This window comes from Ranitomeya variabilis, chromosome 5 (genome assembly GCF_051348905.1).
Source record: "Ranitomeya variabilis isolate aRanVar5 chromosome 5, aRanVar5.hap1, whole genome shotgun sequence".
Taxonomy (NCBI): Eukaryota; Metazoa; Chordata; class Amphibia; order Anura; family Dendrobatidae; genus Ranitomeya; species Ranitomeya variabilis.
Window position 1 is genome coordinate 282915475 of NC_135236.1, and position 14138 is coordinate 282929612.

The window sequence follows — 14138 nt, forward strand, 5'->3', positions numbered from 1 at the left end:
CAACAGCGCTCAGGGGGCGGCGACCATCGCCCCTGAAGAGAAGAGTGACGGCAGTTGGGAGATTGATAGAGGACGATTCGGACCGCCTCCCGGTACAATATCTGGTATTTGTGGCCAATTTTTAAAACGCTTTATTGAGGTAATAAATGAATCAAAAACTAAAAGAGCCACCTTGTTAGACTGCAGCATTACTGCTGCACAAGGTGGCTCTTTTAGTTTATAACGGCTGGGGGGGGGTGACAGTGGCCCTTTAAAAACCAAAAAAAAACACAACAACTATCAAAAAGGTCATATTTGTTGTAACCTTTTGCCATTTTTTCCCCATTAACAGATTATAGCTGCAGCACAAACCAGAGCAGTTCTAAGACATTTGCTAAAACAGAATATTTCTACCATGATCATGGCAAAACCATTAGAACAACTCTTTATTTGTGGTTATGTCTAGTGATGAGCGAGTGTAGTCGTTGCTCGGGTTTACCGAGCACGCTCGGGTGACCTCCGAGTATTTATGACTGCTCAGAGATTTAGTTTTCATCACGGCAGCTAAATGATTTACAGCTATTAGCCAGCTTGATTACATGTGGGGATTCCCTAGCAACCAGGCAACCCCCACATGTACTCAGCCTGGCTAGAAGCTGTAAATCATTCAGCTGCCGTGATGAAAACTAAATCTCTGAGCAGTCATAAATACTCGGAGGACACCCGAGCGTGCTCAGGAAAACCCGACCAACGAGTACACTCGCTCATCACTAGTTATGTCAAAAAACTGTCACAGCTGCAAGATTAAAACTGCTGTAAATGTAGATCCGCAACTAAAGTCTAATCCTTGCCTTACATGATAAAATGTTGGCTGCCTTCAGCTTGAGATTGTTTAGTAGACGACATTTCTCTTCTAACTTTTTGTAAGGCTGCAAGTATGAGTGCTTATCCGTATTTATAAAAAAATAAATCAGGCTGTTTAGATCAAGATTTTTTTTTCCCTCTTCTCGGTATTGGATGAGTATTGCCTATATAAATCTAGGAGTGTGAAAAAAAAATTAAAGGGAACCTGTCTCCAGAAAAAACGCTATTAACCTGCAGATATGGGGTTAATCTGCAAGTTAATAGCGTTATTATGCTGGCCAGCGCCTGCACGCAGCTGTGGGAAGAAAATTAACTTTATTCACCCCCAGGCAGCATTTGAGTTCAGTCATCGCTCTGAGTATAGAGATTAACCTCATATCTGCAGGCTAAAAGTTTTTTCTGGCGACGGGTTCCCTTTAAACAACAAAAAAAAAAATATCAGATCCCTTATTGATTATCTATCTAGATGATCTATCTATCTGATGTTTACGGACACATGGCCATTATTAACAAAGGAAACAATTTTGTGTACATTTGAAAATGTTATTGCGTAATTATGGATGTAACAAGGACATAAAATAGAGACACCCAGATGACAATATGGATGGCTGATTTTTCATATCCTCGTCTGATCCTGGCCTAAGACAAAGCTGTAATGTTATGAGAACACATTACGAATTAGAAGTGAGGACGATTGCCAAAGTTTAGCTCGGCTGAGCGCACATTATGTTGACACACTTACACAAAATTATGTGCTTTGGGCTAGGCCCTGATTTACCAGATTAACATGTAGTTAACCCAGCGGAGTGGAAATTCTATGGGTATTTTATTGTTGAAGTGTTACTCAGAAGTCTAAAATCACCATAACCAGCCATGAAATTAAAGGTAAAAAATCCATGCAGCGCGTTTCAATGCTGACAGTGTCTTCATCAGGAACTGGCCTGATGAAGACGCCAGTTCGGCGTTAAAGTTAGTAATGGTTTCAGCAAATAATGGTTATTCATTGTCCACTTTCTGAAAAGTTATACAATCTTCATCTTTGACATTACATATCAGTGTAATAGTTGGCTTCCAGAGAATGAAACATATCCCGGTCACGTGATGGAAACACAGGTACATGTTCTGTTACAGTACAGTTATCAGAATTAGGCCACCACATAACCAGAACGTATTTTCTCCACTGGAAGGAATAAATAAAATGTTCTTTTTCATTGACTACAAACACAAATTTGGAAAGTCACAAGAAATTGATATATTATGTAAGAAAACTGCATAGCTGAAAACAGAATACCCCCTGGAAACGTACACGTGTTTTAGAGCACGCAGAGCTTTTGATAAAAGGAGGTTTGATGTATGAGGTAGTCTCCATTAAGCAATAATATTCTGATAATCGACAGTATAATGATTAAAAGGGGTTCATTTTCTTTTACTCCCTGGCTTGTTCTACCTAAAATAAAAAAAATAAAAAAAGAAGTCTTACCCCCTGCCACTGCCTTTGTTGTTCTTCAGCTGGAGTAGTAACATCACGACTACAGCATGTGACCGCTGCAGCCGGTCAATGGTCTCAGCAGTTAGGTTTAGGTAAATGGCACAGGACCACTGAGCCCAGTGATTGGCTGTAGCGATCACATGCTATAGTCATGATGTCACAGCTACAACGGTATCAACCAAGACTGGATGCAGCAGTGGAGAATAGCTCATTTTCTGATTTTTAGATAGGGCAAGTCTGTAGAGTAAAACAGTTCATCCTGGAAAACCCCTGTAAGAATTAAAGACCAGCAATTCACAAAAGTATTCCTGGAATCGGATTAAAAAAATCTTTTGTTTTACAAAATTTGGTGCCAAGGGGCTGAACTGTATTTCCAGGCACTGCTGGGAATCAGCCTCCACTAATCTAATATTGAGGAGACCACCCAAAGACTAGGTTCACACATATACGGTGCTCTCCACTGAGCACAACGTCAGCCATTTTGTAGGAATCCCGAAAAAACTGAATTTTGACGAAAACCCTGACAAAATCATTCTGTAATATGAGCCAGACAGTCACTTTAGACCTCCACTCCGGCATTGTTAATCTTTTTAAGACATTCGCAAACACATGGTCTGCCACATTTTTATGTACGTCTGAAACAGACTAATACTTCTGGGTCGAGGCCCAAAGTGAGGTTCCCCGTGTGTGAGATCGCCCTAATTGGGGCTTATTTGCCTTACTAGATGTAGAACAGTGAACACAAAATCTTAGTCCCACAATTTCTTTAAATGATTGTAGTTTAGAAACATTCTGTATCACCACAGTGTGCTGGTGAGTGCATGGACCGCGGAGAGGAGAACAATGTCCACGGAGCGTAATCTGGAGATGTAGAGAGGCAGCGCAGAGTATGGCGGAGGTACAGAGGTGCCGCCCAAGCTTCTGAGGAGTCAGGAGGTAGATTTCACACGACTTTAGATTCTCATTAATAAACCCTGACAAAACAGGAGGTAATAGCTGGAATAGTCTGTCCTACAGCAGGGGTTATGGGATATTCCTATTACCAAAATATACCATTTACTACCATATTTGTATTACTAACAGTGCCCTATCTTCTGATATCAGCAGTGGTCCTGGCTGCTCCACTTACAGCTGCTGTTCAATACAGGTCAGTGTTTCCATTGCCGCACATGACCAGGGCACTATGTGTAGAGGACTTTCTGAAGGTCTCTTAAAAGCCATGACAACCCCTTCTCTTTCATGACGGATGCACAGACAAAAAGGGGACTGGCTTGGCTATTGAAATGCTATTTAGCCAGCTCCCTTCACACAGCAGTGATGACCTGACAGGAACGCTTTCTATGTTGAGCAGAAGCCAGAAATTGCATCGATATCTGGCGGTTGAGGCCTCTGGGTAAATACAAATAATATATTAGCAAGGTTTATACATTTATATCAGGAGCAGAGCTTAAAAGGGGTTATCCCAGCAATGGTAAGCTCTGTAAATAAAGATAATTCAGATATACATAGGGGTAATGTACAGTATATACATTAGCACACTTGCTTCAGTATAAACCCTACCTTTGCCCCGAGTCCCCACTGTGCCTCACATGTGCAGATGTCTTGCCAAACTCCATGTTAGCCATGCGCCTGAGTACTTAGGGCTCGTATTCTCCGCTATGGGAGAGTGTGCACAGGAACAACATGGCTAATAAAGAGGACGCCTGAGCTCAGCAAGACATATGCACAGGCGGGGTCACCACCAGAGGGCCTTCTGCTGGACTGTTATTCTATTACCCAGTGAGTACTTGGGGCAAAGGTAGAGGCTATAACCTTTCACTGACGAAAGTGCAGTAATGGATATACTTTACACATTAGCATAACTTTGAATTCTCTGTTTAGGCACATAGCTTATTAGAGAGACAAAGTATATTCCTAGATTCGGTACCTGTACGTCATGCTGCTGGATCTCCTGCCGAGCGTGACGTACTGTGATTGTAGGTCGGATGTCGGGAAAGGGTTTTAGTGCTTTTCTGCGATTCTCCATCTTTCTGTATACTAAATAAATGCACAGTGGTGATAAAAAAAATATTGTTTGCACACCAATTGCTGGATATAACGTTTTTCTCTCTATACCGAATCAAAAGAGATTGGTTTTCAGCTAAAGTGTGGCATGTTGTAGAAGCATCCAGAGAAGCCACGTGGAAATTACCGTATATGTTATAGTTGCATACTGCAATCCAGTATACAATTGTGGCCAAAAGTTTTGATAAGAACACGAATTTAGTTTTTCACAAAGATTGCTGTTTTAGTGATTTTAGATCTTTTACTCATGTTTCTATGGTTGCTGAAATACAATTTTAAGGATTTTCATACATTTTTCTACTTTTGCTTAAAAATGCATCAAGTTTATGCAAAAACTCAATATTTACAGGAAATTGTGGTCAAGTTTAAGTTTACCCTTATTTTTCAAGACTTCTACGATTTGCCCCGACATGCTCGATATGAGCTTCTGGGCAAAATTCTGATAGATGACAATCCATTTTTGCCTGATAAGTGCTTGGAGTTTATCACAATTTTTGGGTTTTTCTTTGTCCATCTGCATTGAGGATTGATCATAGGTTCTCAATGGGATTGAGATCTGGCAAATTTCCTGGCCATGAATCCAAAATGTCAATGTTTTGTTCACCAAGCCACTTAGTTATCAGTTTAGCCTTATGACATGATGCTGCTTCATGCTGGAAAAAGCAATGTACAATCACCAAATTGCTCCTAGATTATTGGGAGAAGTTGATGTTGAAGGATGTATACATACCATTCTTTATTCAGACCATCCTAAACAGAGGATTCAGCCATGGGATCAGTTCAACACCAGGGCAGAGCTCGCTAACGAATGACAGCAAGCGTCAGTGCATCTGTACACACAGTAAGGCAAAGGTTTTTATAGGCTGGCCTGGTTCTCAAGAAAGGAATAAAAAAAATGAAGGATAGACAAATTCTGCATAAAGTACAAGAATCAGATTGCAGAGGATAGGGTTAAAATTATTTTCTCTGATGAAGTACCCTTCATACTGTTAGGGACATCAGGATAAATGATTGTCCGGAGAAGAAAAGGTGAGCGCTACCATAAATCCTGTGTCATATTTTAACTTTAAAAGCATCCTGAGACCATCCATGTGTGGGATGCTGTTCATCATAGGACTGGTCTCACAATTTTGCCTAATAAAGAATGGTATCTTAATATCCTCTAAGAGCAACTTTTTCTAATGATCCGGTAGAAATTTGGTGATGAACCAAGCTTTTTCCAGCCTGTTAGAGCATGGTGATCCTTTATCCTGGCAGTGGTGCTGGTCTTGCTAAGGTTGCCTTTTGAGACCCATAGAAAATTAAAAATAGGACTGAACTGATCACTACAGCTGAAGTATACCCGGAGTATACCATATACAAGGCTGTGCTGTATTGATTTTCCTGACCGCTCCTAAAACAAATATTGGAGTTCTAAAGACATAGAAAACAGTGGATTTCTCTCACAGCATCATGTCATGAGGAAAATGTGACAACTAAGTGGCTCAGTGAACAAGACAATTAAATGTTGGTTCCATTGTTAGGAACCTACCGAAATCTCAATCCCATTGAGAAATATGGTGAATCCCCAAAGAGGGTAAACAAAGAAAAACTACAGAAATTTTCATAAACTCCAAGAACTAATTAGACAAGAATGGCTTGTCATAAGTCGGGATTTGGCCCAGAAGCGGATATCCAGCATTATAGAGGTCTTGAAAAATAAGGGTCAACACTGTAAATATGGAATCTTTTCATAAACGATCTATTCGTCAATGAAATGTTAAAAACTTATGAAATGCTTATAATTGTACTCTAGTATATCAGAGACCTATGACTACAAAAACATCTAAAAACAGTAAAACAGCAAACTTTGTGAAAACCAACATGTGTCAATCTTAAAACTTCTGGCCAGGACCATACACTTCAGTGCAGTGAATGAACAGTGCGGCAATCCAGCTACAGTTTGCTTTTTGGCACTCTGGCCTGTAGACCACTAATGAAATTGTTCAGGATCTCTGTGTACTCCCGTGTATGTCTTCGTAGATGTCCTGCATGTACGGATTTCTCCCAATTCTTGCCTTGCACTTCGATTCCTTTCTTCTCCCAGTACTCCAAGAGTTTATCCACTGTAGTATGGTCACTCATTGGGTCATTCATACAGTAAAAAAACAGGGCAGGGCAGGTGACAGGGCTTTCCCAAAATGCTTGAATTCCTTTTTCATAGTAGTCCGCAGTATGGGCTTTTAGAAGTGAAAAGTAAAGTAGCGTTACACGTACCATCAATGACTCCAAAAGAGGAAAACTAACCATGCGCGCCACACCTGCAGAAAAATAAAAGTATTGGTAAGTTTGACTTTGACTCACATACAAAAACAATATTCGAAGTACAGGGTCTCAAACACAATAGAAAACCCTGGCAGATCATTGCTATATCTCCAAGGTACAATAATTTAATTTTGCATTTTTAAAAAGGAGATTTTTGTGTACTTACCGTAAAATCCTTTTCTCTGAGCCAATCATTGGGGGACACAGGACCATGGGTGTTATGCTGCTGCCACTAGGAGGACACTAAGTAAACACAGAAAGAATAGCTCCTCCCCTGCAGTATACACCCTCCTGCTGGCTCTCAGTGAACCAGTTCGGTAACAAAGCAGTAGGAGCTTAATATTTAACAAGGATGAACTATGCCAAAACCAAGTTAACGCAAAAAACCAAAGCCAATAGGCTAACAGGGTGGGTGCTGTGTCCCCCAATGATTGGCTCGGAGAAAAGGATTTTACGGTGAGTACACAAAAATCTCCTTTTCTCCTATGCCTCATTGGGGGACACAGGACCATGAGACGTCCTAAAGCAGTCCCTGGGTGGGAAACAATTAACAGCAATTGCTGCTTGTACCCACAAGTTACAGATGCGGCACAGCCGCCTGCAAAATTCGTCTGCTGACGGTCGCATCTGCCAAGGCCTGAGAGTGAATATGGTAATGTTTTGTAAAGGTATGCAGGCTGGACCAAGTCGCAGCCTTACAAACTTGTGCTGCCGAAGCTTGGTGCTGGATGGCCCAAGACGCACCTCTTACTCGGTAGGACTCTTGAATAGCTGAACGAATCCATTTGGCTATTGTCGCCTTGGAATCGGGATACCCTTTCCTCGGTCCTTCCGGGAGCACGAATAGGGCATCTGACCTGCGGAAAGACGCTGTCCGCGAAATGTATCTCCTAAAAGCTCTCACTAAATCCAGTGTGTGAAGGGCTTTCTCGATGTGATGAACTGGTGCCGAACAGAGTGACGGTAAGACAATCTCCTCATTGAGATGAAAAGAGGATACAACTTTCGGTAGAAAAGACGGGGATGTCCTCAAAACCACCTTATCCTGATGAAAATTCAGGAATGGAACTTGAGAGGACAGAGCCGCCAGCTCAGAGACTCTTCTAATAGAGGTGACTGCAACTAGAAAAGAAACTTTCCATGAAAGAAGAGACAGGGAAACCTCCTGTAGAGGTTCGAAAGAAGCCTGTTGCAAAACTCCGAGGACCAGATTAAGATCCCATGGTTCCAACGGCATCCTATAGGGGGGCGTCCGATGGGAGACTCCCTGAATAAACGTCTTGACCTGTAATCTGTTGGCAATCCTGCGTTGGAAGAGAACAGACAGGGCTGAGATCTGCCCCTTGAGAGAACTAAGGGCGAGACCCAAGTCCAAACCCGTTTGTAAGAACTCTAGAATGGAACGGATGGAAAAATGTAAAGGAGAACGTCCTTGGTCGCTACACCATGAAAAGAAAGTCTTCCAAGTGCAATGATAGATACGCATAGATGTAGGCTTTCTAGCGCTGATCATGGTAGCTATGACTTCTGGAGAGAAACCTGCCTGGGTTAGGACCCAGGACTCAATGGCCATGCTGTCAAACACAGGGCCTCTGAGTTCTGGTGGCAACAGGGGCCTTGAGATAGCAGATCTGCGCGATTCGGTAATCACCAGGGAATGTCGGCAACTAGTTGAACTAGTTCCGCGTACCATGCCCAGCGCGGCCAATCTGGCACAATCAGGATTACCGGTACCCTCTCCGCTCTGATTTTCTTGATGACTCTCGGCAGGAGAGGAAGCGGGGGAAATATGTACGGAAGCCGAAAATGATGCCACAGGAGTACAAGAGCGTCTGCCCCGATGGCTGCCAGATCGTGGGACCGAGCCATAAAGTCGGGAACCTTAGAATTCAGCCGTGAGGCCATCAGGTCCACGTCCGGGGTTCCCCAACGACAGAAGATCTGGTGGAAGATCTCTGGATGGAGAGACCACTCCCCGGAGTCGAGGCATTGCCGACTGAGGAAGTCTGCCTCCCAATTGTCCACTCCCGGGATGTGAACCGCAGAGATCATTGAGTGGTTTTCCTCGGCCCATCGGGGATGTGGCCTACCTCTGTCATGGCCGCCCTGCTGCGGGTTCCCCCTTGGCGGTTGATGTATGCCACTGCAGTGGCGTTGTCGGACTGAATCCTGATTGGGCGACCTGCTAGAAAGGGATGGAACTGGAGAAGTGCCAGCCTGCTTGCCTGGATTTCCAAGATGTTGACTGGAAGGCGTGATTCCTGGGGGGACCAGCGGCCCTAGGCAGTGTGATGAAGGAACACCGCTCCCCAGCCTAGAAGACTGGCATCTGTCATCACAACCAGCCAGTGTACTGGAAGAAAAGACTTCCCTTGATTCAGGGAGGATTTCAATGTCCACCACCTGAGAGACTGTCTGACTCGCTGGGGAAGGAGGAACCGACGGTCTAGGGAGAACGGGTTCCTGTCCCAAACAGCCAGGAGGGCATGCTGTAGGTGTAGTTGGGCAAATGGAACCGCCTCCATAGCAGCTACCATCCTGCCGAGGACTCTCATACTGAAGCGCAGAGAGTGAGTGTGAGGCTGAGAGAGTTTCTGAGCTTCTCGCTGTAAGACTGAGATCTTTTCCGGGGGAAGAAGAACGAACCCCCGGGATGAGTCGAGTATCATTCCTAGAAAGAAAATTAGCTGAGCCGGTACTGGTGAAGATTTTTTGAAGTTTATCTTCCAACCCAGGTGAGAAAGGGTATTTGTTGTGATGGCCACGGCTTCCTTGCAGGAGCGGAAAGAGGGGCCTTTGATGAGGATATCGTCTAAATACGGGAGCGCCACCACTCCTCGGGTGTGGAGTATGGCCACGGCAGCCGCCATGACCTTGGTGAATACCCTGGGAGCGGTGGCGAGGCCGAAGGGCAGAGCAACGAATTGGAAGTGATCTTCCTGAACTGCGAAGCGAAGAAACCTTTGCTGAGAAGGTAAAATAGGAATGTGGAGGTATGCGTCCTGGATGTCTATAGACGCCAGGAACTCGCCTTTTTCCATGGAGGCGATGACAGAACGAAGCGATTCCATCCAGAACCGTCGCACCCCGACGAACTTGTTCAGCAGTTTTAGGTCCAGTATGGGCCGTACTGTACCATCCTTCTTTGGAACAATGAAGAGGTTTGAATAAAAACCTTGAAACCTTTCGTTTTGAGGGATCGGAATAATAACTCCGTCTTTTCTCAGAGAGCTTATAGCTTTGAAGAACTCTGATGCTTTTGCCCTGGGAGGAGAAGACAGGAAAAAACGGTTTGGAGGACGAGATAAGAGATCTATCTTGTATCCGGAGGACACTAGACCGCAGACCCACTCGTCGTGAACGACAGAGAGCCACACGGCACTGAAGGAAAGCAGGCGGCCACCTACTTTGATGGTGTCCCCCGGATATCGCAGTGAGTCATTGTGTGGAAGGTCTGCCCGTTCTGGCGCCTCTGGATCCCGGCTGCCTTGGCCTGCCTCTCCATGAAGGTTGAAGGCATAAAAGAGGTCTGTGGACCCCTGTCTCCACGTTGTGCCCGTCCGGAACCGGAAGATGTGGAAGTAGAGGACCAGTTTGAGTTGTAATGAAAAAAATCGGGACCGAGCCTGTGGTTGCAAGTTCCAAAAGGGCCGAGAGGGTCTCTGTTGTGGAAGAAATTTACCCTTCCCTCCAGTGGCGTCAGAAATTAACTGGTCGAGCTTTTCACCAAAAAGGCGACCGCTCTGATATGGGAGAGAAGTCAATGACTTTTTAGAAGTAGAATCCACATGCCCGTCCCCGAGCCATAAGGACCTCCGGATGGTGATGGCATTGGTTGCTGCTTGAGAAGCGCAGTCAGCGGCATCCAGGGACGCGGTCACTACAAAATCTCCAGCTCTGGCTATCTGAGTAGCGAGGTCTGCTATCTCGGTGGGAAGTTTGGTATCCAGTACTGCTGAAGACAAGACCTCAGCCCAGTGGGTCATAGCCTTAGCTACCCACCTAGCGGCAAAAGATGGAAAGAGTGTGGCCGCTGAGGCTTCAAAAGCTGAACACGCCATATTGTCGATCTGACAATTGGTTGGATTTTTAATAGAGGCGCCCTCCGAGAAGGATAAAACAGATTTCGTAGCCAGACGCGATACTGGAAGATCTACTGGGGGAGATTGTGACCAATCTTTTCTTAGATCCTGGGCAAAGGGATATTTGGACTCCATGGGCTTCTGCCCTGTGAATCGTTTATCTGGACGGATCCTTTGAAATTCAACAATTTGCTTAAACTCGGAATGAGTGGCGAACACTCTGTGAGCTCGTTTGGTCCTCTTAAAGGACACGGCATGATCCGTTTTAGATAAGGGTTCCTCCTCAAGTCTCAAAGCCTTATTCAGTGACTCAATTAGAGAGTCGAGAGTCTCCTGATCGTGATGAAATTCCTGATCTAGGGACGGGTCAGAATCGTCCTCTGAAACAGGTTCTCTACTAGCCCCAGTGGAAGGGGAGCGAGAAATGGAGCTCTCAGAACCCGAATCCCGGTGATGGTCTGTGGATATGGCACGAGTCCTTTTCCTGGAAGAGTGAGAACTCCTTGGCAAGGTACGACCCCTGGAGTACGAGGGGTTCTGACCATTGGAAGCGTCATCCATATTAGTGCCCTGGTTAGAGGAAGGGTCTCGGAACGAGTCTAACGCTTTTGCCAGGGATGCCATAGACCGGGAAAGGGAGGTAGCCCACTCAGGGGGACTAGGCTCACTGGGTTCAGTAACAGCAACAGGTGGTTCCTGAGCCGTCACCGGTTCACAAGCTGTGCATAATGCAGTATTGTGACCCCGGGGTAATGATACCTTACAAGAGGTACATGCAGCGAAAAATACAGTGTGGGTTTTCCCAGACTTTTTGTGAGGCTTTGGTTGAGACATAGTAAAGCCTGGAGGAAAGCGCTTACTAGCAGGGGGAAGGGTTAAGCTATGCTTCTGGAGCTTACCCAGGTCCTGTGTCTTGAGTCCCCAGGGCAGGTCCGCAGTGTAGGCAGAGAAAAAACGCTAGTCCTGAGGGCTGTGATAGAAAACGCTGGAGCAGTGCTGCAGCATCAGGGCTGTGGGTGTCCCAAGATGGCCGCCGAGACCAGGAAGTGGGAGTTCATCACAGGGAACGAGAAGCGCCAGGAAAAGTGGGTGGGGCTAACTGCCGGTGGGCTTGGCCAAAACTACAGCCTGTATTGAGGGATTTTTTTTTTTTTTTAACTTCTCTGCGGTTGCGGCCTGCAGCGCCGTGACTGCTATTGGCGCCAACATTAGCTGCACTCCTTCGTGGGGTTGCCACACTAAGGACCACCCACGGACACGTGCTTAAGGTGCGGACCTCCCATACCCCGGGGACCAGGACCCCCCGGGGACCAGGACCCCCCAGCGCCTCGGCCCCCGCAGTGTACTCATGGTAGATGCGGTGGGCTGGTGCTCAATCCACCGTCACCATAGTCAGGGAGGGGGTGGAGAGCTTCTGCCGCCATGCGTCATCCGCTATATCAGTGGTGATGCAGAGGGGGGCTGCACGGACGCGAAAGAACCGTCGCCCGTAAGGTGAGCTCAGGGCTGACATCCAACGTTGCAGGAAAGGATACGGGAGGGACGCTCCACGTACTTGCCTGTTGATGGTTCGGGGGAGATCGGAACCTAGAAAGGATACGTCGCCCCCATTCGCTCCGTTAAGGAAAAATAGAATAAAAAGTAAAAAGCTGAAATAAAAACGGTGGGGTCTGAAAGCAGACCCAAGTGCCTCCTACAGACACTAAGCAAGAACTGGTTCACTGAGAGCCAGCAGGAGGGTGTATACTGCAGGGGAGGAGCTATTCTTTCTGTGTTTACTTAGTGTCCTCCTAGTGGCAGCAGCATAACACCCATGGTCCTGTGTCCCCCAATGAGGCGTAGGAGAAAAACAGAAAAGAACAAAGACCTAAAACATTGTAGAAAAACTTTATAATTGAACCAAAGTGATCTAAAAAAACAAAAACAGAAAAAGGTGCCCATACTTACTGAACTCTTACATTATGCTGCCATTATTTAACATTCCTGGACCAATGTTACTATGAAAATATGTGAATACCATACAAATGATTTTTTTCCGGAAAGGTTTACATTATATTGAGGAAAAAAACAAAATGTGTATAATAAAGAGCACACAATATTTAATAAAATTAGATTGCCTAAAATTAAAGGAATTTGCTCAGTAAGCTACAGACAGTGTCAGGTTGGTGCCATTATACTGATTAAAATGATACCTTGGGTGATGAAATCCGTCTTGTGGTTGTTGTTTAATCTTTATTTGTAATTTTCAGTCAATGATATTCTCGTACGCTGGGGCAGCCTGTGGGGGTCTTCATGTGGTGCTCTGTTTAGGTATTCATCTGTATGGTGTCTGACAGGTCACTGATCCCTCAATAACCTGCCCCATAGTTTACATACTGAATCTAATATGTTTTGAAAAAGAAAAAATAATTCACATTCAGCAGGCAGGCACCTGTGCTGCAGCATGATCGCATCTATAATGTCCATGTAGTAATTATTTTATTTCGATAGGTGCTACTGCGCAGGTGGCGCCAGCACCAATTTGCTAGAGGGGAAAAAAAATTGTCTTCACCAAGATGGCGACGGAGGCGCCTGTGCAGCAGCATCTATCGAATCGGATCGCCGATAGATGCTACTGTGCAGGTGCGGCGGACCCCATATTGAGAGAGAACTTTTTTTTTTTTTATTACCGTATATACTCGAGTATAAGCCGACCAGAGTATAAGCCGACCCCCCTAATTTTGCCACAAAAAAACTGGGAAAAGTTAATGACTCAAGTATAAGCCTAGGGTGGAAAATGCAGCAGATACTGGTAAATGTCAAAAGTAAAAATAGATACCAATAAAAGTAAAATTAATTGAGACATCAGTAGGTTGTGTTTTTGAATATCCAATAATGCTCCATAAAGTTTATGACGGCCCCATAAGATGTTCCATGCAGACACTTGCCCCATATAGTGCTGCACAAACGTTATGGCCCCATACAGACATTTGCCCCATATAGTGCTGCACAAACGTTGATTATGGCCCCATAAGATGCTCCATACAGACATTTGCCCCATATAATGCTGCACAAACATTGATTATGGCCCCATATGATGCTCCATACAGACACTTGCCCCATATAGTGCTGCACAAACGTTATGGCTCCATAAGATGCCCCATACAGACACTTGCCCCATATAGTGCTGCACAAACGTTATGGCCCCATACAGACACTTGCCCCATATAGTGCTGCACAAACGTTATGGCCCCATTCAGACACTTGCCCCATATAGTGCTGCACAAACATTATGGCCCCATTCAGACACTTGCCCCAAATAGTGCTGCACAAACGTTATGGCCCCATATGATGCTCCATACAGACACTTGCCCCAT

General features: G+C 45.1%; 1 protein-coding gene across 4 annotated transcripts in view; it reads right to left on the bottom strand.

Annotated features, from left to right (window-relative positions):
- Positions 1-654: 654 nt before the first annotated feature.
- The window catches only part of LOC143775805 (transmembrane protein 53-A-like), an 82668-nt gene continuing 69184 nt past the window's right edge, over positions 655-14138 (bottom strand). For all 4 annotated transcript variants that reach the window (XM_077264374.1, XM_077264377.1, XM_077264375.1 and 1 more), the window contains one exon: positions 655-6696. In XM_077264374.1, coding sequence (XP_077120489.1) covers positions 6332-6696 — 365 coding nt within the window. In that variant the 3' untranslated portion in view covers positions 655-6331. The remainder of the gene's footprint in view (positions 6697-14138) is intronic.